At 37.0% G+C, this 25,857-nt stretch overlaps 1 protein-coding gene across 4 annotated transcripts; it reads right to left on the reverse strand.

Annotated features, from left to right (window-relative positions):
• Positions 1-378: 378 nt before the first annotated feature.
• LOC131968814 (macrophage-stimulating protein receptor-like) lies at positions 379-25,020 on the reverse strand. 4 transcript variants are annotated; one of them, XM_059329845.1, is made up of 21 exons: positions 24,979-25,020; positions 21,011-22,300; positions 17,204-17,380; positions 15,813-15,932; positions 14,980-15,150; positions 14,688-14,854; positions 12,781-12,910; positions 12,514-12,650; positions 12,221-12,397; positions 11,983-12,073; positions 10,312-10,536; positions 10,065-10,211; positions 9,042-9,204; positions 8,809-8,898; positions 7,732-7,941; positions 6,745-6,825; positions 6,478-6,659; positions 6,260-6,369; positions 3,754-3,919; positions 2,917-3,053; positions 379-2,613 (listed from the first exon to the last, which is right to left on the reverse strand). In XM_059329845.1, exons 2-21 carry the CDS (start codon positions 22,214-22,216, stop codon positions 2,382-2,384), a joined length of 4,119 nt encoding a protein of 1,372 aa, XP_059185828.1. In that variant the 5' UTR covers positions 22,217-22,300; positions 24,979-25,020; the 3' UTR covers positions 379-2,381. The 4 variants fall into 4 exon arrangements, with proteins under 4 accessions (XP_059185828.1, XP_059185827.1, XP_059185829.1 ...); XM_059329844.1 differs by lacking the exon at positions 24,979-25,020 and adding an exon at positions 23,138-23,157; XM_059329846.1 differs by lacking the exon at positions 24,979-25,020 and adding an exon at positions 22,997-23,148 and having other exon boundaries at positions 8,824-8,898.
• Between the last annotated feature and the right edge of the window lie 837 nt (positions 25,021-25,857).

A 25,857-nucleotide genomic window follows, 5' to 3' on the forward strand; every position in this document is an offset into this window, starting at 1 on the left:
GTACTCGAGGGCAAGGATAAAAAAAATAAATCTTTTTTTAGACCCATAAATTATTCATGCAGAGAATTACAAATGCTAGATACACAGATTAGGCGGAAACATGCAGTTTTCACTCTGGCTGAGCTAACATAATTCAGACCTCTAACAGTGTGTGTTTTTCCTCTCATCCACCTGGCAGAGAACAAGGGCTGTGCTGCCTCAGACCTGTCGTTGGCTTTGATGATTCGCTTTCATGAAGAACTTCTCTTGCTTTATATCAGCGAGTTGCACCAGTGAAACAATTTCTGAATGCAGTTTTAGGGATAGGGTTCTTTTTGGTGGACCTGCCTTCTTTGCCAGTCAGGATTTTTCTTATTGATTCAGGATATGAAAAACAAATCTAGGGAGACATTTATTCTGTTGACACGGTTTACAGACAAGTATGCACAATAGACCATTTGTCTGTACAAAAACACTCTTTACAGTTCAATATGGGCAGGAAGCAGACAAAATGCAGCAATGAAAAAAAAAATCAAGTATACCAGAACCAAATCTATTAGCCCTGGTAGAAAGCCAGTTGATCACCATAAATAGTCATTTCTTTGTTAAACAATATATGCATTGTCATTCTGAAAGTTGAATAATCGGTGCATACATTTTAAAATCCCACGGGTCGTGTAATTTTCTATGAAGATCATTTTTAATTGCATGCAGAGAAATGTGCGGTACGGACAGAATGTTATGCAATGTTGATTGAAGTGGAAAGACTGATTGATTGTTCAGATGAATATAGTTGTACTGTTTGTGTAACAGCTTGGTGTTGAGCTGTCTGCTGTAGTGCAGCAGACATCACTGCAGCAGCGATTGAAGAAGGAGGCATTGCCCTCTAGTGATGATGACAGGTACTCAATGTGTTTCTGAGCCTCAGCACGGACAGCTCACTGTATAATTCAGTAGGTGCAGAGCTTTAGGCACAGTATCAACAGCTCTAAATCTGAGAAGATTGAGTTATTCTGCATCCAGTTTGATGATTTCCTGCGTACACTTCAGTTTGTATTGCGTCTCCATTCTACAGTCTAGATGAAGGAATATAATACATATTATATCCCCATATAGCACATGATGTCAGCATTTATAGATCCTGTGTTGAAAATGCTCAAGCAGAGACGTATATTTCTGAACCTGGTCTCACAGGAATCCGTGAAATAGCCACGGATTCGCTTAACTCAAAATCCGTGGAATAGCCACGGAATAACTGAAATTTCCGTGAAACTGACACGGATTTCACTACAATGCAAGTTAGTATTTTTTCCTATTGGTTTGTTCCAAGTCACGTGACTTTCAAGGTCCCGGCGGTAAGAACAAAAAACATGGCGGACAGTTCTCTCATTTTTAGTGAAAAAAATCTATATTTTGACTTAGTTTCTTCATAAAAATGGATTTTGATCACATTTCTAGCGAGAAATATATGTTTTATTTTCTAAATATTCACTCAGTGAATGTACATAATCACTTTGTATGTTGGAATAGCCACGGGATATGACTGTCATTAATTTGCATTGTAGTGAAATCCGTGTCAGTTTCACAGAAATTTGAGTGATTCCGTGGCTATTCCACGGATTTTGAGTTAAGCGAAATCCGTGGCTATTTCACGGATTCCTGTGAGACCATGTTGATATTTCTATATCAACACGTCGGCCCATGTCCTATTAGACAGGTCTGAGAACAAAAGTACATTTTACATTCATTATGTCACACTTGTGCTCAAGGTTGTCACAAGACGAGAATTTTAAACTTCGATACAATAGTAGCATAAAAACACTACTCTATATCTGCCATAACACGGCAAAAAAGAAAAAGAAATGTTCTAGACACAAAAATAAGATCATCTTTGGCTGCCTGCTTGTGTCGCTGCCTCTGGTGGGCTCGTTGCTGGAGGAAATGCTGTAACAGCCACAGGTTGACGACCGGTTGGTTTTCTTCCTTGTTGTTTTACTGTAAAATCTGATTGTAGACTTTTTTTTTATAGTTTCTCCCATATACTTTCAGTACTATAAAATACAGATGTTGTATCATTTTAAACACGTGGTATTGAAAAAGTATCACAGTATTAATACTTTTTTGTGTTTCAGATGTTTAAAAAAAAATACATTTACTTCCATCTACATGCTGTCTTTGTTTTGCTACAAATAAAAAGATGAGAAACTGCCAGCTTGATTTTGTCTCAGCTCCAATGAGTTTATAGTACCTGCAGTGTCTTTTAAATCAGTAGCCAAGCCTTCCATGTCATCATTTGTAGACATGATGCATAAATAGATCCAGAAGAACTTTTCCCTTTTCTTGTATGCTGTCCAACTTTAGTCTGGTTTCTGAATTCCTATGAGTTTTAGGACTTTGCACCCTCAGCTGGCAGCGTTACTGTCCGTGTCCAAGTCTGAGTCCTCGTCGTCATGTGCAGATCCATTTAAGGGCGCGTAGTGCGGTGGCTGGTCTAAGTTGACATAGGTAATGTTCAGATTGATGTAGTGCTCTCCCTCCAGGCACGACAGGATCTGTTGTATGTCTGTTACCAGGCTATGGAAGCTAGGTCTGTGCTCCGGCTCCGGGTTCCAACATGTCAGCATGATAGAATAGCTGTGGAATGAAAAATGTGCAAATTAGTGAATCAGTAAGTGCGCATGGATGTATGACTGAACGGGCCTACCAGGCCTCCACCTGCAAAATGTCACTTGAAGAGACACGTACTGACCAAGAAGGCATATAAAAGGACCATAAAGAGACATAAAACGACCAAAAAAACAACTTCAAAGAGGAACAAAACAACCAAATAAATGACCAGAAAAGACAAAAAAATTACGACAAAGCAAACAAAAAAAGAAACAAAATGACTTAATGACATGGCATGTGATATTTAAAAGATGCAGGTATGATTCTTACAGAGTGTCAGGGCAGAACTGTGGCTGGGGAAGCCGGCGTCCCTTCAACAAGTAGTGTGTGATGTCATAGGGGTCCACATTTGGATATGGGCTAGCACCTCTGGTCAACAGCTCCCACATTAAAACGCCATATGACCACTGGGAAAGAGATAAGCAGTATATTGTAGATTCATATACATACACTACTGGTCAAAAGTTTTAGAACACAGCAATTTTTCCAGAATTGAATTGAAAATGATGCAGTTTAATGTCTCAGTGTACTCTGAAATGAATGCACATTTGCAACATTTAAAATTCTTTATTGAGCATGATAGTGTTTTGAAAGTAAAAAAAGATTCAAAATCACATTTTATGTTGGACTAAAGGACTAAAAAAAGACAAAAAATGACCAAAAAAAGACACAAAATGACAAAAAAAGACACCAAAAGACACAAAATGACAAAAAAAAGACACAAAATGACAAAAAAAGACACCAAAAGACACAAAATGACTAAAAAAAGACACAAAATTACTTACAAAGACATGAAAAGAATTCAAAAATGGACAAAATAACCCAAGACTCCATAGAGTTAAGTTGTTAACCCATTTCTTGTTCACTGAAAAAGGCCTACTTGTATAATTCTGAAATGTACATTATTTTTCAGTTTTGGTTAAGCTTACCTTTTTTTATTTACCTCTGGCAGTTCACCACTTACCTTTGTACCCTTTCAAGCTGTTCATTTGACTTGAACTGCTTGAATTTCAATAAAAAAATGGAAAAATTGGGTTGTTCTAAAACTTTTGACCGGTAGTGTATACATACAAGCAAATTTCAGTAGACTGGATGAAGCACACTCACCACATCAGACTTGATAGTGAACTTTTGTGTTTGCAGACTTTCGATGGCCATCCACTTCACTGGCAGCTTTACCCGTTTGTGATCTTGAATACTGTAGTATTCCTTGTCATAGATGTCCCTCGCCATGCCGAAGTCAGCAACCTTCACTGTAAAAGTTTCATCCAGCCTGAAAAGAGAAGGCGTCTTAAGAATACATCATTTCTCAGGCGATTGTGACTTCCTCTGCCTTCTCTCAAATATAAAAGGACTGTATGGCCAAGGTTATAATAGTTTTGGATTTTTCATTAGTTTTAATTTTTGGAAAATGCTTAGTTTTAGTTTAGTTTTTATTGGTTTTAGTGTTAGTTTTAGTTTTTTTGTAATGGGCTATGTGTTGGGTGCGAGATTCAAAGTGGACATAATAAATTTTGCCTTTGTTTCTTTTGGTTTATCCATCTCAGCCCCAATAAGGTTATTAACTGTTTTGAATTTTGGTTGGAGTGTAGACATCTAAGTCTCAATAAACATATTCACCATGTGTTGCATGTTCATTAGAAACACTGAATTATGAATGAAAAAAGTTGACAAAAACGAAAACTAAGGACATTTCCACTATCATTTTAGTTAGTTTTAGTTAGTTTTGTAACCACAAAATACAGTTTCAGTTAGTTATCGTTTTTTTTAAAACTCTAGTTTTTATTTTTATTTCAGTTAACGAAAATGTTTTTTCAATTCTAGTTTTCGTTATTTCGTTAGTTTTCGTTAACTATAATAACCTTGTGTATGGCACTTTGCTTGTGTGTGGCTCAAAACAAAACTTTTTGTGAGCAGTTTCATGTAGGAATTATACTGAAAAAGAAAATAATTATTGCATGAGCACAACAAGGTCTGTTGATTATCTTGAGTAAATGGGTTATGTGTTTTTCAAATATTTTATTTTGGCACTTTGAGCACCACAAGCAAAGTGCCATTTTATTTGAGAGAAGGCAGACATCTCTGCAAGAATCTCAAACCCTCAGCAACTCACACCAAAACAAGCTACATTGTTAAACAGCACTACAGGTATGAGGGAAAATTTGTATTTTTGATTTTGGGGTAAACAATCTCTTTAAGATGACACATCATCCACAATATATTTAAATATAAAATACTTAGTTTAATTTCTAACTAACTTAATACTTACTTAATTTCTTATTACTTAGAAATATTTATTTATGATAATGAATAAATGTCTGCTTTAAATACTGAACGTAGAACAGTTTAAACCAACACTACAGTAATATTTTCTTAGATTTAAATCAATAAAAATATATTCCTTTACTTAAATACACATACAAACACATGAGGTTTGATATTGTCCATAAATATCTAAATGCACCCCACCTTGACTGATCCTAACCATTAACCATCTTTTATTTTATAAGCCACACTTCTGACCTATTGGGGCATTGTAGTGTATTTTAGATTTTCAGCTAAAAAAAGTTTTATCTTATAATATAGTCAAGACGGATTTCAGAAAATAGGACTTCTATAAGAAGTGAGCAGCATTTATGGGTACAAGTCGGGAACTAGCCTACCTTACATATTGATGTGCTGAGTGCTGAGTCCAAAAAAAATGGTTCCCAAGCGAAATTTTGAGTTTTTGACCTTCTAATTTCTATCAAATGGCCACCAAATTCAAAGCAAGGATATAGTGGAGTGCCTTTTTTATGTATATACAGTACAGGCCAAAAGTTTGGACACACCTTCTCATTCAATGCGTTTCCTTTATTTTCATGACTATTGACATTGTAGATTCATCAAAACTATTAATGAACACATGTGGAATTATGTACTGAACAAAAAGTGTGAAATAACTGAAAACATGTCTTATATTCTAGTAAGCAAAGGGTGGCTACTTTGAGGAATCTAAAATACAAGACATGTTTTCAGTTATTTCACACTTTTTTGTTTAGTACATAATTCCATATGTGTTCATTCATAGTTTTGATGAATCTACAATGTCAATAGTCATGAAAATAAAGGAAACGCATTGAATGAGAAGGTGTGTCCAAACTTTTGGCCTGTACTGTATATACATAAAAAAGACACTGAGCCTCCACTATATCCTTGCTCTGACCCTAGACTATAGATCTAGAAACTTAAAATCCTCATATTTGATTGCCTACTTACAAAAAAATGAAGGCGAAATGGTCCAACAACTGAGCATGATGGGCAATTTGGCCGCCATTTTGATATGCAAATGAGAAGGTCAAAAACTCAAAATTTCGCTTGGGAACCATTTTTTTTAATTCAGCACCCTTGAAATAAGTAAAGTAGGCCAGTTCCCGACTTGTACCCATAAATGCTCCTCACTTTCACTTTTTGGACATTTCTGTCTAGACTAATATTAATACCTTACACTCTACACGTCACCCAGAAGGTGATGCATCAACTTTACAACAGACTGTGAAATGCTCCTGAGGTGTGACAAAGCTTCTCCACTGACATGTCAGGGGCCAGTACTCAGTGTATGATTCACACTCACATGCAGTTACGTGCAGCCAGGTCTCTGTGGACAAATTTTTTCTGGGCTAAATACTCCATCCCCCTGGCAACCTGGAGCCCAAAACCTATGAGGTCTTTCACTGTTGGATTCTGTGAAGGACAAAGACACAGAGCTGACCCACCCAAACGATCGGATCTGAAGTATAAAGAACATATTCATGACCCTACTCGTCCACAAACTTTAATTGCATAATTTACCCTTTTCTCCGAGCGGATAAAGTGACGCACATCCCCATGCTTCATATACGGTAGAACCACCAGAGGGAGCCCTTCCTTAGGCAGCATGATGCCCAGCAGAGACAGGATGTTGGGGTGGTGGAAACCTTTCATAATGATGCCCTCTCTCAGGAACTGGTCCACCTCCCCCACATCTGTGATCCCTGTTAACACAACACACACTGTTTTACACACTAATCCACCAGCCATGAGATCATATAATGCAGATTTTTATGCATGCTGACATACTGTTCAGTGATTTGACAGCACAGTGGGTCTCTTGCTTGTTGCTGTCTATCAGGAATCCATGATAAACTGTACCAAAGTGGCCTGCATGGGAAGAAAACACATTGTTTTTAAAATAATGTGTGTAAAAAAATCAAAGAAAATAATAAAACAAACATATACAATACTTAGTTTAATTTCTTACTTACTTACTTAATTTCTTATTACTTAGAAATCTTTATTCATGATAATGAATAAATGTCTGCTTTAAAAACTGAACGTAGAACAGTTTGAACCAACACTACAGTCATATTTTCTTAGATTTAAATCAATAAAAATATATTCCTTTACTTAAATACACATACAAACACATGAGGTTTGATATTGTCCATAAATATCTAAATGCACCCCACCTTGACGGATCCTAACCATTAACCATCTTTTATTTTATAAGCCACACTTCTGACCTATTAGGGCATTGTTGTGTATTTTAGATTTTCAGCTAAAAAAAGTTTTATCTTATAATATAGTCAAGACGGATTTCAGAAAAAAGGCCTTCTATAAGAAGTGAGGAGCATTTATGGGTACAAGTCAGGAACCGGCCTACCTTACATATTTCAAGGGTGCTGAGTCAAAAAAAAAATGGTTCCCAAGCGAAATTTTGAGTTTTTGACCTTCTAATTTGTATCAAATGGCCACCATCAAATGGCCACCAAAAAAAATCAAAGAAAATAATAAAACAAACACGATAGATAGATAGATAGATAGATAGATAGATAGATAGATAGATAGATAGATAGATAGATAGATAGATAGATAGATAGATAGATAGATAGATAGATTTCGTTTTTTGACAGGCTCATATAAAAAACACTAAGACACAAACAAACAAACCAACATTAAAAACACAAAAATGTGTACAATCATGCTAAAAAGGAGGAGGGGGGGGGGCTGTTAAAAGCAACAGAGTTTACAAAATAATAGACAACTTATAAAAGACAACAGGTTTACCTTTGCCGATAATCTGGCTATCTTCAATTCGAAGCATCTCGGCAGGGATCAGGACGTCTTTGACCACCTCCAGAAGCTCAGAGCTCAGACTGACCATGGAGATGTTGTCCCGCGGCATTAAAGGAATGGCCAAATGATCATAGCTGGCAGCATACAATAAACCTTGGAAGGCCATTGCTCCTGAGCCTGATGTTTGACTGGCCAGATCTACTGTAACACACAAGGGAAAACACTATGAAGTTGTTGTTCTTAAAGGGCTGTTGTATCTCCTGTTACTACATTTAGCAAACAGATTATATGCTAAGAAATGTTAAGGCTCTGTGCTGACGACAGCAGTGGCCAGAGACTGTATGATGCCAATCTGTCCCATTCTGGTGAACAAGATGTCTCAGAAACATTGAGGAGAAGCAATTCCTGTTATTATTTAACTTAAGATGGTCAATTTTCACTAACAGACAAATGTAAAATATTTACAGTACAGGCCAAAAGTTTGGACACACCTTCTCATTCAATGCGTTTCCTTTATTTTCATGACTATTGACATTGTAAATTCATCAAAACTATTAATGAACACATGTGGAATTATGTACTTAACAAAAAAGTGTGAAATAACTGAAAACATGTCTTATATTCTAGTAAGCAAAGGGTGGTTACTTTGAGGAATCTAAAATACAAGACATGTTTTCAGTTATTTCACACTTTTTTTGTTAAGTACATAATTCCATATGTGTTCATTCATAGTTTTGATGCCTTCAGTGAGAATCTACAATGTAAATAGTCATGAAAATAAAGAAAAGCTGCTTTGAATGAGTAGGTGTGTCCAAACTTTTGGCCTGTACTGTATGTAGAGTCATTTAACTCAGATGATCTTTGAAAGAATTTCCAATCTAGAAATAGTTTACCCTTTGTAAGTCAGGTAGTTCTTTATCTTTATTATCTTGACTTCATCTTGACAGACATTTAGAAATTCATTTTTACATGCATCATGTATCTTTTTATATATGTATAGGGTTAGGTGTACATGATAAAAGGATTATGGATAATGGATTATGAATTAATTTATTTTCGATGTCTCACCACGCCTGTAGTCACCTGTCGGGGAGAAATCACCGCCGCTGCCAAATCGGTTCCGTGAAAGCATCGTTGATAAACGATTCTCAATGTTGGCTGAAAGGATACATATGATCATCAAAATCACTGAGTATTAAACTATGATATTAACAGTAAAGTGACTCAAAATTCAAAACAAAATAAAAAACATAAGGTGCAGAATTAACAATTTCAAGTGACCAGATTCATGATTTTCTCACCTCTCTTTTTCTTCCTCAAATGGATCATCACAATCAATGCGAGGCCAGCACCTACTACCAATGCAGCAATGATGCCCAGCACGATGCCAGCAATCACAGTGTTGTTGTTGCTGTCGTAGTTGACTACTGTACCAACTTTATGAACTTTCCCATTCACAACCACCTACAGTAGTGGAAGAGAAGATAACAGGTAAGGTAGGTAACACTTTCTATGAAGACTACATCTATAGTGCATTATGAGCACATTCATAGTGAATTATAATGCTCATTATAATCAATCATAATGCATTAGGACTGCACTCATAAACACATATAAAGCTTCATGATGCACTATATCAACAGTTATAAATATAGCTTATAATGACTTATAAATCCAAGTGTCTTATGAGTGCTCTTGACTGGTTATAAACTACAGGCTGACTGATGAGGCTTATAATACATTACAACTACTCATACCCCTCTATACACACACCTCAACAATCAATTGTTATAAGGACTCATAGGATGCCATAAGTATAAATAAATGATCAATGTATGCTTTAAGTAAAGTGAGGTTCATATAGACGCATCTATAATGCAGTATAGCTAATCATGCATCATAAGTCTATATTTGGTATCTGACGAAATTACTTATGATGCAGCATAGCTTCTTTTAAATGCATGAAAATGTGTTACACTTTACTTAACGCCAACAATGAAACATCATGATTAGCTATACTGCATTATAGATGCGTCTATATGAACCTCACTTTACTTAAAGCATATATATATATAAGCCTATATTTATAACTGTTGATATAGTGCATCATGAAGCTTTATATGTGCTTATGAATGCAGTCATAATGCATTATGATTGATTATAATGAGCATTATAATTCACTATGAATGCGCTCATAATGCACTATAGATGTAGTCTTCATAGAAAGTGTTACCGAAGATTACTCATTAAAAAAACACTTAATTTAGCATCAGTTCCAATAAGTTAATTAGGTTATGGTGGATGATTTTAAAGCAGACTCTCACCTGGACAGGCAGTCCCTCACTGGGAATAACCAGGCCTTTAGGAATCCTGCAGGTCAGCTCATTTAACAGAACCTCGGCGTTGCAGTTCACGCCTCCAATGGTCATTACGATCTTCATACATTTGGTCACTGTATTCAGATTTTTGTGCTGTTACATATGTGAGAAAAGTATTTGTATTTGTTATTTTTAAACAACAAATGAATATAGGATGGTGTTAAACTGTGAGTGAAAGCTTCTGTGAGCATACATGCAGTGAAACTTCCGTCTCTCCTGGTTTTAGAAGTAATTCTTGGTTTTCACTTTCAAATGGAAAGATTTTGGCATCAGGGTGGTAGATAAAAGTTCCATTCGAGAAACGCTTTCCATCCATGTGAATAAACATTTTTCCCACGCGCCTATCTACTGGTAGTTCCTCTGGGAAAGCAGGGGCAGAGCACTCCATATATGTGGCATTTCTTGTGCTGCTGCAGACCTTGAAAATGAGAAAATGATGGGTTAGGGCTATGGGTTTCAATATACAACTTCTTTCATGGGACAGTTATGGATTGTTATGCATCTCTAAGCAGTTTTATTAATATTAGTGTATAGGCGCAGCCACGCAACCCTTGGTTACACATCTTTTTGTGTTTCTTTGTAGTAATTTTGTGTGCCTCTTTGTTTGATCTGAAGCCTCTTTGATTTTGTATCTCTTTGTAGTAGCTTTGCATCTTTTTGTAGTCTGTATTTTCTTTTTATTTTGTGCATCTTTGTTGTAATTTTGTGTCCTTTTGTGGCTGTTATGTAGCCTGGGTATACCCAGACTGCCTTGCGCGCTCAAATTTAATTTCGAACTGCGGCGGGGTCTGGAAACTAGGAAGCATTCTTAGCCCTGTTTTAGGGATCCAATCACAGAGCGGGGAGGGACGGCAAGACGATGACGCGTACTACTCGGCACTTGGAAGCTTGTAGTTTTCCGGATCCAACATGGCTGCTGCAGACGCGAAACTCTCTTTAGCTATAGATAGTGTTTTAAATAGTTTAGAGCGAAAGTTGAAAGGCGAAAGGTCTCTTGGAGGCTCCGCTGAGATCACCGGCGTTATGGTAGCGGGGCTATTAGCGTCGCTAGCGGCTATTAGCGCCACTAGCGGCTAATAGCCCCGCTAGCGGCTAATAGCCCCGCTACCGCGGACAGCGGAGCCGCCGAGAGGCCCGCAGCAGCTTGTTTATTGCCCATAAAATCAGTGGATGTGTGTGGCTGAATGACATGAGGGGGAATAAAGCGTGAAAATAAATAATCTTGCAGAAAGCGAGAACTGGAGAAGCAAAGCAGCAAACAACACTCTCTCACAGACACACACACAACAAACATCCATTTCTGTTGCTCTACTACGTCATCTGGTATAACTGATCTGATTGGCTAAGAGCTACCTACAGACGCTTTTGATAGACATTCTAAGCGTCCAATAAACGGCTCTGGAGGATCGTAAACCACACCTCCTCTACGGAGAAATCCATTGCTAGTTGCCAGACTAGCCCTCATTTGAGAATAGTCTGGTGTTAGCCAGGCTAGCTGTTATGCCACTTTTTGTAGTAATGTTATGTCTCTTTGCAGTTGCTTTGTGTCTCCTTGTAGTTGTTTGATGCTGTATTTTGTTTTATGTTTTTGGTCTCCTCGGGGAGGTCACTATTTGTCATTTTGCCAGTGAAGGCCAGGAGGGCCCCTGAAATTTTGGGCCCCTGAGACTGTGCCCAATAGGCATTCTCCATCCCTGACAATTGTAACAGCATGGCATAATAGTAAAGATATATTTAGCTAAATAATGAGTTTGACTTTTCCTCCATTCATTGCTGAAATTCACAAATGGTAACCGAAGCAAAGTGAAGTCAAGTAATGCACTCCACCTGAGACTTACACAAGGATAAAAAAGTTTTGACTTACTCGTTCCAGAGATTGATTGTTGGAAGTGTACTGAATCACAGTTTTGTGTGCAGAGTCAAGATTCTGACCTTCTATCATCAGCTTGGAGCCACTGTATGACAGTAGAAATGAGTTAGTATAAGTTAATACTTACATTGACTTCTTTAATGTTGGGGATTATGATGATGAGGGAATGTTATTTTTAGAGTGATATCATTTAATTTGGAGTTCATCAACAAGACTGAGATCAGTGTCCTACCTTTGAAAACTGCAGCCAGGATACATAGAGGTTATAACTGGGTTTTCCTTGTAGAAAAACATCTTAGGGGTTGTCACTTGGTAGTTGTCAATCAAGATTTTCACAGGAACCTTCCCAACACCTGCTGCAGCTGCTGTGGTGCAGACAATTGAAGAAGTCCCACTTCCTTCAAGAGCACTGAAAAAAAAGGAGATCACAAATGTGTACAGTAATTAGAATACTTAGATTAAAAGGAAAATCTGAAAACAGTTAAGCAAAAGGCTTAGCAAAAGGACATCTTCTGTGTTGCTCACCTTTGAATGCTGCACTGTTTGTCAGCAAAGAAGACATGTCTCTGTGTCCCAGAATTAAGAAATCTTCCTGTCAGCGTAACCGTTGTTCCTCCAAACATGGGTCCATAGTCAGGCCTGATTTCTGTTATGCTAGGCTCCTGGTTAGACAAAGGCAAAATATTGAATCACCCAAAATGTTAAATTAAACAGAATACTAGTGAAAATAGAGAATAGAGACCATACAGAACTCATTTTAAAGCAAAGTTTAGATTGCATAAAAGTTCTCACCACAAAAGAGAAGCCAGTCTTCTGAGCTGTGCCTTCAATTGAGTAGCGGCCCTCCACTTCCCCCTCGTGCACTTCCAGAGTCACGGTAAGGTTCTGGTTTGGTGTGTTTTCCTGAATCTTGCATACTAGCCTGTATTAAAGGAAACAGGAAATGACATGTCCATGATTCTGTGGATGAAAATATTCCTGCAGCTAGTTACAGGAAATGAACAGCGGCAAATGATGCAATGAGACATTCAACATTTCGACACCATTCAACAATGCTTTGGCAAATTTTGTTTTGGCAAAAATGCTACTTTATAAAAAGACCACACAGCGACATCACTTTGTTAGAAAATATTTGAATACATAGATAATCACATCGTATCGCTTCATATTGTATTGTATCACATCAAATCGTATTGCATCTTATGGTATTGCATCATAGGGTATTGCATGTATTGTTTCATATTGCATATCGGATTGCATCGTACCGTATCACATCGCATCATATTGCATCGTATCACATTGTATCGTACTGTGTTGCTTCGAATTGCATCGTATCGCATCATATTATATTTACATGGTATCATATTACATGGTATCGTATTACATCGTATCATATTACATGGTATCGTAATACATCGTATCGTATTACATCGTATCGTATTACAACGTATCGTAATACACCGTATCGTATTACATCGCATCGTATTACATCGCATCGTATTACATCGTATCGTATTACATCCTATCGTATTACATCCTATCGTATTACATCGTATCGTATCGTACTACATCGTATCGTATTACATCGTATCGTATTACATCGTATCATAATACATCGTATCGTATTACATCGCATCGTATTACATCGCATCGTATTACATCGCACCGTATTACATCGCACCGTATTACATCGAACCATATTACATCGTATCGTATTACATCGTATCGTATTACGTCGCATCGTATTACATCGTATCGTATTACATCGTATCGTATTACATCGTATCGTGTTACATCGTATCGTATTACATCGTATCGTATTACATCGTATCGTATTACATCGTATCGTATTACATCGTATCATAATACATCGTATCGTATTACATCGTATCATAATACATCGTATCGTATTACATCGTATCATAATACATCGTATCGTATTACATCGTATCATATTACATCGTATCGTATTACATCGTATCGTATTACATCGTATCGTATTACATCGTATCATAATACATCGTATCGTATTACATCGTATCATAATACATCGTATCGTATTACATCGTATCATAATACATCGTATCGTATTACATCGTATCATAATACATCGTATCGTATTACATCGTATCGTATTACATCGTATCATATTACATCGTATCGTATTACATCGTATCGTATTACATCGCATCGTATTACATCGCATCATAATACATCGTATCGTATTACATCGTATCATAATACATCGTATCGTATTACATCGTATCATATTACATCGTATCGTATTGCTTTGTATTGCATCATATAATACAATGCGATACGAAGCAATACGACATGACACAAAACGATTCGTGTTGTATTGCATAGTGCATTGGATCGTATGGTATTGCATCGTATTGCATCGTATCGTATCACATTATATCGTATGTAAGATATGGTATGGTTTGGTATCGTATCGTATTATAGCGCATCATATCGTTGAAGAGAACAAGAACAACGTTATACCATAGTCCTAACAAAACCGACAAAGTATTAAGAAAATAGGTTCAAAACATGTTTTGATTTCAATCTGTTTTTAAAATGAAAACTAATAAACAATGGTCAGGTTGTTGGCTTGTAGCCAGCAGTACCCCATAGTTCCCACATACATGCTGAGAAAATGAATTGTGTCTGGCATGGGCAGCATGTGTGCTACTCACAGTTCACTACTGCTCTTTTTAGGCAGGACAGTACACAAGGTCCCAGAGCCCACTGTGATGATGTGTGTTTGGCCGCTGATGATGGCGGGTCGCAGAGGAGACTGGAACTCCCAGCCACACAGCGTCACTTCTGTCTCAGCACCAGCAGGAGCCGTTTTAGGGAAAAGCTGCAAAGAAAAGAGGGTTATCATCCGGAGCAATCAGCTTCTCAGTCTGATCAGAGTAACTTTATGACTCATGGTGTTTAAACTTCATGCAGTGACTTATCAGTTTCACCTAGCAGCAGATCTACCTCAGTTATGACAGGTGCGCATGAGTCTTTGTTCCACTGGGAGTCACATTCAGCCTGCCTCAAGCACTTTCCCGAACACCAGCCACAGTTCATGAAGCGTGGAGCCGTCAAACACATGGAGCATGTCAGAAAATGTGCACACCCTGGACCTGCAGAGGGCACCCTGAACAACTGGAGAGAGGAATATGAGGGTGGGGTGTAAAGAAAAAAACAGTCATCATATTGCACAACATTATTTTTAATAAAAAATCACCCTTGCTTAAAGGTCAACCCAATATTACCTCGTATACTCTTCTATAATCATGTAACTCTTTTATAATCATGTCTTGTACTACTTAATGTATATCATAATCGTGTAAATATACATTATAATCATGTTAGGATGAATTACTTCATGTTATTCTCTGTATAAATGCTGTAATGCTGTAAATGTGTAATAATTGTTTGATTTAATGTGGACCCCAGGAAGAATAGTCTTCATCTCTATGAAGACTAATGGGGATCCAAATGATACAATAAACAATAAACAAACAGGCATATATGAATCATACAAAGGGGACATATTATGAAAATCTCAAAATTGAGTATAGCAGCTCTCACCACTGGGTCCATTATGCAATAGATTTGCATTCTGTTCAACCAATTATCCAATGACAAATTTACACCTATTATAGGTTAATAGGTGACTATGACTATATCTGTCTTTGTTTGCCTTATTTGTCATATATATATTTTGGTATGTTTGCACTACTGCAAATCAGTCAGTGTGCTCCAGTTCCTCTTTTTCCTCCTAAAAGATAAACAGTACCTGCAGTAGATATGACAAAAGTTACCTTATTTCCCACTGTGAAGAGAAGGAAGTCAGGTGAGTACACATGTGCGTTCCTGGACACTTGGGTTTCTCCAAGAGAAAAGTTGGCAAACACAATAGGCCTGTACAGAGTCAGAATCACCTAAACCACACACACACACACACACACACACACCACAAACAGAGAGCTAATGTCACAAGTTTTTTTTCATTCACAAATGCTTTCTATAGACATTTAAAATAATGATGTGAATAATCAATAAGAGGCATAGAGGGTATTTGGGGAGTCACAATATACATGGTTGTCCATAAAGTTGGAATAATTTTGTTTTCAGACAGAATCCTCTGTTAATTGTGGTTTCATTTTCATTGTGATATATTTGGAAGAGACTGATTAATGAAGTTTTGAGAAGATATAAACTTTATCTGTCAAGAATAAATCACATTGACATTATTTAATGGAAAGAGGTAAAAAATATTGAGCGACTGTATATATTGTCGAGAATAACCGTGATATTTAAGAATAAAATATTGATATAATGCTAATAATCCACATATCATATAATTGTGTTAATAATCCAACACATTTGAAATCCTCCTTAATGCTTTTATGATGGTTACAGATTTTCTCTTCACCTTCATGTTTTGAGCAAAAAAAATGTGTTAAAGAAACAAAATGCCCAATAAGCAAAGTCAAACATGAATTTGTGTGCATTAACCCTGAGAAAAAAATAACAATAATAATAATTTGAAGGAAACCATTGTTATTTTTTTCAAATTTGACAATAATATTGATATACTGAATTCTTTCAGCCACAATAATCTTGTAGTCTTAATAGAACCTGGTCTCACAGGAATCCGTGAAATAGCCACAGATTCGCTTAACTCAAAATCCGTGGAATAGCCACGGAATCACTCAAATTTCCGTGAAACTGACACGGATTTCGCTACAATGCAAGTTAATATTTGTTCCTATTGGTTTGTTCCAAGTCACGTGACTTTTAAGGTCCCGGCGGTCAGAACAAAAAACATGGCGGACAGTTCTCTCATTTTTAGTGAAAAAAATCAATATTTTGACTTAGTTTCTGCATAAAAATGGATTTTGATCACATTTCTAGCGAGAAATATATGTTTTATTTATTAAATATTCACTCAGTGAATGTACATAATCACTTTGTATGTTGGAATAGCCACGGGATATGACTGTCATTAACTTGCATTGTAGCGAAATCCGTGTCAGTTTCACGGAAATTTGAGTGATTCCGTGGCTATTCCACGGATTTTGAGTTAAGCAAATCCGTGGCTATTTCACGGATTCCTGTGAGACCATGTTGTCTTAATATGATATCATGACTGCTCTATCTGGTATATTGTATAATGTCTCTACTGTTTTATCATCAGGCATTTTGCTACCTGCAGTATACGGCCATCTGAGGTACCAAAGTGTCCCAGAGTATGGTTCCCGATAGTCGTGACCAGAACCGAGGTGAAAAGGACGTCTCTCATCTGCCTGTTGAAGAGGTCCAGTCTGTAGTACGGCTTTGACACCAGAGTGGGTTTGTCACTGCATGTGGCATTACCTCCGGAGTTCTGTGCAAGCGAGAGAAACACACAGAGAAAAAGAGAACCAACTGTTAGTCAGCAATGACAAATCTATCAGCATTAGTCTCCCTCTCAAAACATAGAAACATGCATATTCTTGTGCACGAGAGGAAGAGAGACAGAAAGAGAGACACACTTATTTCATCCAGTTTGATATACTATGGTTGACTAATAAGAAAATAAGTAAATAAATAATAATAATAATAAAACATATTTATTTGACATTAAGTGGCTATATATAGAGATATAATTTCTTATTTTTGAAGTGTTGAGTATCAGGGGATAGGCCTAGATAAGTATTTTATACTTCAGCCTACTCCCTTTTTTTTCGAACCAAAATTATATAAGAAAATGCCTATTGAATATTAAGTTAACTGGTTCTTATTTCTATCTTATTACTTAAATGGGGCAGATGCATGTATATGTATAGGGCTTTATATACTGTATGTGTGTATATGTATAGGGCTTTATATACTGCATGTGTGTATATGTATAGGGCTTTATATACTGTATGTGTGTATATGTATAGGGCTTTATATACTGTATGTGTGTATATGTATAGGGCTTTATATACTGCATGTGTGTATATGTATAGGGCTTTATATACTGTATGTGTGTATATGTATAGGGCTTTATATACTGTATGTGTGTATATGTATAGGGCTTTATATACTGTATGTGTGTATATGTATAGGGCTTTATATACTGCATGTGTGTATATGTATAGGGCTTTATATACTGCATGTGTGTATATGTATAGGGCTTTATATACTGCATGTGTGTATATGTATAGGGCTTTATATACTGTATGTGTGTATATGTATAGGGCTTTATATACTGTATGTGTGTATATGTATAGGGCTTTATATACTGCATGTGTGTATATGTATAGGGCTTTATATACTGCATGTGTGTATATGTATAGGGCTTTATATACTGTATGTGTGTATATGTATAGGGCTTTATATACTGTATGTGTGTATATGTATAGGGCTTTATATACTGTATGTGTGTATATGTATAGGGCTTTATATACTGTATGTGTGTAAATGTTTATATGTTTATGTACATCTGTTTAATGGTGCCTATGTGAGTATGTGTATGAATATGTACACTACCGGTCAAAAGTTTTAGAACACCCGAATTTTTCCAGTTTTTTTATTGAAATTCAAGCAGTTCAAGTCAAATGAAGAGCTTGAAAGGGTACAAAGGTAAGTGGTGAACTGCCAGAGGTAATTAAAAAAGGTAAGCTTAACCAAAACTGAAAAATAATGTACATTTCAGAATTATACAAGTACGGTAGGCCTTTTTCAGGGAACAAGAAGTGGGTTAACAACTTAACTCTATGGAGTCTTGGGCTATTTTGTCCATTTTTGAATTATTTTCATGTCTTTGTAACTAATTTTGTGTCTTTTTCTGGTCATTTTGTGTCTTTTTTAGTCATTTTGTGTCTTTTGGTGTCTTTTTTTTAGTCATTTTGTGTCTTTTTTTGTCATTTTGTGTCTTTTTTGGTCATTTTGTGTCTTTTTTTTAGTCCTTTAGTCCAACATAAAATTTGATTTTGAATCTTTTTTTACTTTCAAAACACTCATGCTCAATACAGAATTTGAAATGTTGCAAATGTGCATTCATTTCAGAGTACACTGAGACATTAAACTGCATCATTTTCAATTAAATTCTGGAAAAGTTGGTGTGTTCTAAAACTTTTGACCAGTAGTGTATATGCATCTAGCCTACGCTGTTGTAGTTTATGTTGTTTTTGGGGTTTTTTTCGGTTCGAAAAGAAGAATTAATAAAATGAAAATGTTCCTATCCTATGGGAAGGAAGTGCTTTAGCCTTGCCTCCAGTAAAACTGTAACACACTGTTAAAAGAACAAGGTCATAAAACAGCAGAGACTCCAGCTCCATATGTTGACTTGGTGACTTAGTGCAGAAACGGGGCGGGGCTTCTCATCCCTACATATAACAGTCAATGACAGATGTGTGTGGATGGTTGGCATGGCATGAGATCCTTTAATTAACAAAAAGTAATTATCCAAAAAGAAAAAAAACAGAGGATATGTTAAACTAATGGTAAACATTCCACTGCACGGCAATTTAGCTGACCTGCCTCAGCATGCCCCTGTCTGCTTCACACCAGTCACTAGTCATTTGATCTTTACTGTCACTTTGTATTTTTACTATTTGGAACTTGAATACACGCTGTTTTGAAGTAATTTAATTGTACACGCTCAAATCTAGAAGTACTTGATCTTAGGTAGTACTTCATGCTGGCAGTTTTAAGACTGTTTCCATCATAATTCATTGATTGAGAAAAGTTTTTTTTCCTCCCTATGCCTCACTTCTTCCATAATATATCTATCTCCTCCTCAAATAACGTGCATAGAAGCCAGGAACAGTCCGACACTGTCCCTCCCCTTGAAATTCCACCTTTTTATCAGCAGGATTTATAACTGGTGTTTGTTGGCACGCATTCCTGTAGGTGTACACATGGCTGTGAGAGCTCAAAGGACACAGTTTGAACTCCACAAAAAGGAAAAGGCCACACCTTTATTATTTTGTTGAGCGCTGCAGCCGAATTCTCTATTCAATAAAGGTGCTTTGAGAGCGACCCCTGCATGTTATTTTAGGTTAGATTTAACCCTCAAAGCCATGTTTGGCATGAGATACTTTACTTCTTCGGAAGCTTATCAGTTAAAGGAAGAAGCTACACCCATTTTCAAATTTCATACATGTTATTCCTACGGTCCAAGACATTCCAAACATATTAGTAAACAGGTACAACTCTCCTGAGTCCTGAAACAAATTTATTTTATGTCACAGATATAAAGTCTGGAACTGCTCCACAATGAATAATGAATTGGTTAGGTTTCATAGATGGAATGTAAAGGAGTATATGGGTACTTTTTCTGTTATTGAACTGAGAACACTATAATAAAATGTGGGGTATGAAAAAGAAAATTTGTGGGCCCACAAAGTCTATATCTGCTTCACTGTCTTTTGACCAGCTCCAGATTGGATAACATCACATTTTTGAGGCTTCTCTGGTTTCCGGCTTTGAGAGAGAGTAGCTCATGTTCATAAATATTGATTGAACTCTCCTAGACCATGGAAATAACAGGACTTCTGGGCAGGAAGATTGCAGGAACAAGAATAAAATTCAACTTAGTGCAATCACTGAGCTTTTTATCTTGATGAAACCTCTTCCATATCAAAACTCTGTACTGTAAACAGTCACCACCTCTTAACAGAGAAAGACTGAAACTTAACAGAGCAGAAAAAAAAACGGTGTGGCAATATGCAGGTCACACTACTGACTCATCTGCCCCTCCCAGTTCTCTCATCTGGCCCTGCTCTCTCACACACACACCTTCAAGAGAGTTGGCACAGGCACACACTACTCCAATAGTCAAGATTTACTCTATACTATCCCTCATTTCCCAATAAGGCAATATAAAACTGCAAGCTTAATGATAAACTACATTGTTCCAGTCACAGGTGACTTAATTACACAGTGTTTGTCTGGATCGGTCACTTCCTGTCTGGGCGCAGGGGGACCTTTGCACTGTTCCTCTGCTCTGACGACAGTCTGGCATTAAAAAAAAAGAGTTACTCACTTCATGTGGGCAGCTCTCGCAGGGCTGGAAGTGACAGAGACCTCTGGACAGTTGCTCAGTACTTTTCTTGCAGCAGGCCTCCACTCCTTTATCAATGGCTTTGTTCACTTTAGTCAAAGGGAAGGCACACAGGGCAGAGTTTTTTTTAGGTTCACCGTGCTCATTCACCTCTGCAAACACCCCATACAGAATGTCATCTTCCTCTTTCACCCTCAGGTCGTCTGCCAAGTCTTTACCAGCTCGCCCAAAGTGTGCCGCCTGTAGCCCGTTATACACAGTGTCCCTGAAACTCTCGCTGCGTCTCCTCCTGCGCTTTGGATCGTACCGGCACTCCAGGACCACCTCTCTATACATCCACACCTCGGGAATTTTTATCGGCAGTCGTCCCAGACGAGTCTGGAAAGCTGAATTCTTTTGGGATGGGTTTTCTCTCTGCAGGGACAGGACATAGAGATACTCCTTGGTGGAGAAGCTGTAGATGTAATCAATCTTGTAAGAGTCCTGGAGGCCGGGGAGCACCGTCAGGCCAGGCATGGTCATGTCAAAGCCATCTTCAGTTGAAAGTGGCCTCCTCAGTGATATCGACCTCCTCGGGTACCTCTGTGCCACGTCGGCATTGACGGAGGCTGCTACAAAGAAGAAAGTTGTGGCTCCGTCTTCAACCGTGGTGATTTTGGTACCAAGGGGGCTGGCCAGACAGTCCGGACAGTCGGTTGGAGAGTTTCGGCCTTTATTGTATAAACACTTTGGCTCAGGCTGTGGAGCGCCAATTTCAATGAAGTGACAGATCCCATACAGAGTACTCCCACATATGTACACGTAGGGATTGGGAAATGCAGAAAGATCCAAAAGCAGAACCTCATTGTCTGTGTCCACCGGGTCCCCAGGATCTATTTCTATATCACACACCCGACATGTTTCACAGTCAGGACTGCCAACAGGTCCAGTTTTCACCTCCCATATTTTTTCCATCGTATCGTTGATGGCCACTAATACATTCTGGCATGCAATATACACCTCTTTGGAATAGTCGTCCCTGATCACTGCTATGTTCTGTATAGGTTTGTCTGTCTTGAAGTGGGGGAGGGAGTAATTTACAGTAAAATCCACCAGCCTGCGTGGAGTAGAAGCGCATGTGTGCTGCCCTGAGGCTGTTTTTGTTTGTATCCATAAGCATACTGTTAGAAAGGCGGCCCAAGTGACCATCTCCACGCCACAGTCCACCGTGATTCAGTGCTACCTATAAGATACTTTCCTCAAAGAGAACATTCTGGAGAAGCAGCAGGAGCTCTGTGAGGGAAAACAAAGGAGGAATGTTGAGATTTAACAGACAGAGAGCAGTAACTTTTTATTCTGACGTTCAGCTGCTTTAGAACTGGAGGTGGATACTGTAAACATTTTAGTTTGTTTAAACTGAGAAATGCAGCATGAGGAACTGAGGAAAGAGGAAAAAGTATCAGCTGCTGTTTTTTTCGCGACAAGCCCCGTGATTTAGTAGATGGTGTTTTCTTAAATTAGACATCTACAGCATCAGATAAATAAGACCTGTTCTGCACAGATAGGACACAGCTGTGAAACACATTTAGCTTTCAGGCTAATAAATCCAATGGAGAAATAACAAGTTGGTAGAGTAAAGATAAAATCTACTCAGGGCAAGACATGACTTGCTGTAACATGTGGAGCAACTATGGAAATGTTCAGGCCTCCAGAGCCATACACTGAATAAGCAGAGTAATAACTTCAACATTAAAGGTGCAATGTCAAAACACAGAAGAATACTGAGCATTAGATTCAAGATGACTATAATTAGGATAATTTGTGTTATTATTTGATAACAGATAACATAACATAATACCTAAAAGTACATCTCCTGTGCAGGACAGGTAGGCGAGAATTATGTTAACGTGTGTCAAGTCATTCATTAACGTGGACCAATAGCTGTATTGTAACTGTAGACATCCTCCATAAAAAAAAAAAAAGTCTTACCTCGCTTTGAAATTGGCGGAATGCCTCTCTTTTTTCTTTTCTTTTTTTTTGCCAAACAGCCTCAAAATGTGAATTCTTTGCGAAATAAAAGTCCTGTTACTGAAGCTCCACTGACTCACTAACCTCCAGCAGCGCACTCACCTGACAGCACCCACCAGTCCCACTGGCACACAGTTTGCACTGATAATGAACTACATCAAGAGTTTCATATAAACCCCAGTCTATGGATGCAGACAGGATCTTACACTCGCCTTCAAAATAAAAGCGCGTCAGGAGGAAGTGGTGGGAGTGTGACGATTCGATTTAAAAGCTTTCAATTGAATTTAATGCATCGTCTTTAATGACAGCTTCCCATTTGATTTATGATTTAATAAAGAGATTATTTCATTAAATATTAATAGCCGGGAGAGGGAGGAAACCACCGAAGTGTAAGGTAATAATTCACTGGAATAAAAAAGTATGAGATAATTATGTCATAATATGAACATATAATTATATCATAATATGAATATATAATTATATCATAATTCTGAGAAATTGTTTTCTTGAATACCAATGATAACTTCTCAGTATTCTGAGATAATTATGTCATTTATTCACAAAAATGGACAAATAGTTTTTTCTCTTAAAAAAAGCATTATACTTCCATGGGAAACAGACAAAGAATCATCCCAGTAACATAATATAAGTTATATATAATAATATATGATAAATAGGAAGAAAAAAAACAGAGGAAAAAAGCAACTCAAAAGCTGTCGATAGCATGATTTATTGATATTGCACGCCTATATACCGACAATACAAGTTGATATGATAATAATTTATACAAAAACAATATTTATGCACTAAAAGTTAAACTCACAGATTATTAAATAATTAGTTGAGAGATGGAATAACTCGAACTCTCTCCCACAAACCATCCGTGACATTACCTCTATCTCCACCTTCAAATCACAGCTCAAAACTCACTTGTTTAGATTAGCCTTTTCTGTTTGAACTGGCATCCTAATTTCTGCTCTGTTTGTTGTTTTTATGTCATTGTTTGTTTTTATGTAGCTGATTGTGTTCTTGTTTTTGTCTTGTGTTTTTTGCTGTGTTTGTAAAGTGACCTTGAGTGACGTGAAAAGTGCCCATGAATAAATTATTATTATTATTATTATTATTATTATTATTATTATTATTATTATTATCAATAATAATAATAATAATTCGTTTTATTTAATAAAATAATAATAATAATTATTATTTTTATTATTATTATTATTATTATAATAATTGGTTTTATTTATGGGCACCTTTCACGTCACTCAAGGTCACTTTACAAACACAGCAAAAAACACGAGACAAAAACAAGAACACAATCAGCTACATAATTATATAAAATAATAAAATAAAATAAACATAATAATAATAATAATAATAATAATAATAATAATAATAATAATAATAATAATGATAATAATAATTGAATCTACATGTTTCAGTCCCAAACTAAAATCGTGTTGTTTCTGGAGTCTGGATATTTAAGATTTATTTTGAAAGTCAAAAACCGGAAATGCTATCGTCATTCTGACGTGCTTGACTCTGATATTCCCTTCTGTCCTGTCAAGCCGCGCCCGCAACAAGGAAGTATGAAATAGTTGCGAAATCCACCAAAAATATCCTCATCGTTTCCTTCCCAAGAGTCACATCATATCAGCGACCGCGGCTCTATTCCACAAAGACGTCAAATTTAGTGCACACATTTTCTCAGCATTTTTTTAAAACAGTCTGATCTTCGCCTGTGGGACCCTTGCCAAAAATGCATTGCTTTCAGACGATGGAATGAAGTTACTTTTTTTTAAATAAAGTCAACTCCAGCCAGGAAGTTATGAGAGGAATGTCTTTCCTCTCCAGTCAGACCTCATATCAAGTCAGCAATGTGACCTTTAACGGATAAAAAATACAACTGACACAGGGGATTATAAATTAAATGTATTTACTCATATTGGCAAGGGAACTGTAACATTGGCTATACATGAGGCTGGTCATCATCATACTATGTTCTCATTGGCATAATGAAGCATTATAGATCCAAAAGTTAAACATCTACCACTGAATCCAAAGTTCAGTAATCACAGACTGTCGGAAAAGTCTGTGTTGTGATAAACCTCCAAAGGAAAAAATGCACTTTAGAGCGTCAATTGTCACACTTTCACTGCTCCAAACCTCCGGAAGACAAAGATCCAGCATCACTTGAGACAACTTTATTATAGGTGGTGCAGAAAAAAAAGAAAATCCACGACACTGAGAAAGTTGTTTTGATTTGGGCTCGCTCTCACTCTCACTGGGGCCTTACATAGACACTAATCAAACAAACTGTAAAAACAACAGAGTTAAGGACATGACATCCAGTGCTTGAGTTTGTATCTGAAACCCTGACTCATAACACACAGGCCAAACAAACACACATACAGTACACTGCATTTAGATTACACTGTAAAAAATGTTTGTAGAAATAACAGTAAAACACTGTCAAATACATCAGAAATAGGGCATAAAATGAAAAATTGTATATCACCGTATTCAACACTTTTAATTACCGTAAATCAAAGAATAGCACAAAACTTTTACTTTTACTGTCATAAACTGGAAGAAACACACAGTTTTGCTGTAAAAATATAACATTTTCATGCAAAATATATGAAGGAATACCATGATGTGTGAATGAATGACACAATAACCCTAAAAAATAACAGGATTATTCAGTCTAAATGACATTTTTTGCTGATATTTACATTTAAATTTAGAATAGAAAACCCACTCACTGTAATTTTTACGGTGAGGTTCTGGCAACCACAGCTGCCGGTATTTTTCCGTAA

This window comes from Centropristis striata, chromosome 3, assembly GCF_030273125.1.
Source record: "Centropristis striata isolate RG_2023a ecotype Rhode Island chromosome 3, C.striata_1.0, whole genome shotgun sequence".
Lineage (NCBI taxonomy): Eukaryota > Metazoa > Chordata > Actinopteri > Perciformes > Serranidae > Centropristis > Centropristis striata.

What these genes read in the sequence shown, in the direction of transcription:
- LOC131968814 (XM_059329845.1), bottom strand. Translation starts at nt 22,216, where the DNA reads ATGGTCACTTGGGCCGCCTTTCTAACAGTATGCTTATGGATACAAACA. An exon ending in TAGCCAGATTATCGGCAAAG is followed by an intron (nt 6,826 to 7,731) that starts GTAAACCTGTTG and finishes CTTCCCATGCAG; the next exon opens with GCCACTTTGGTACAGTTTAT. An exon ending in CAGTTCTGCCCTGACACTCT is followed by an intron (nt 2,614 to 2,916) that starts GTAAGAATCATA and finishes TTCATTCCACAG; the next exon opens with CTATTCTATCATGCTGACAT.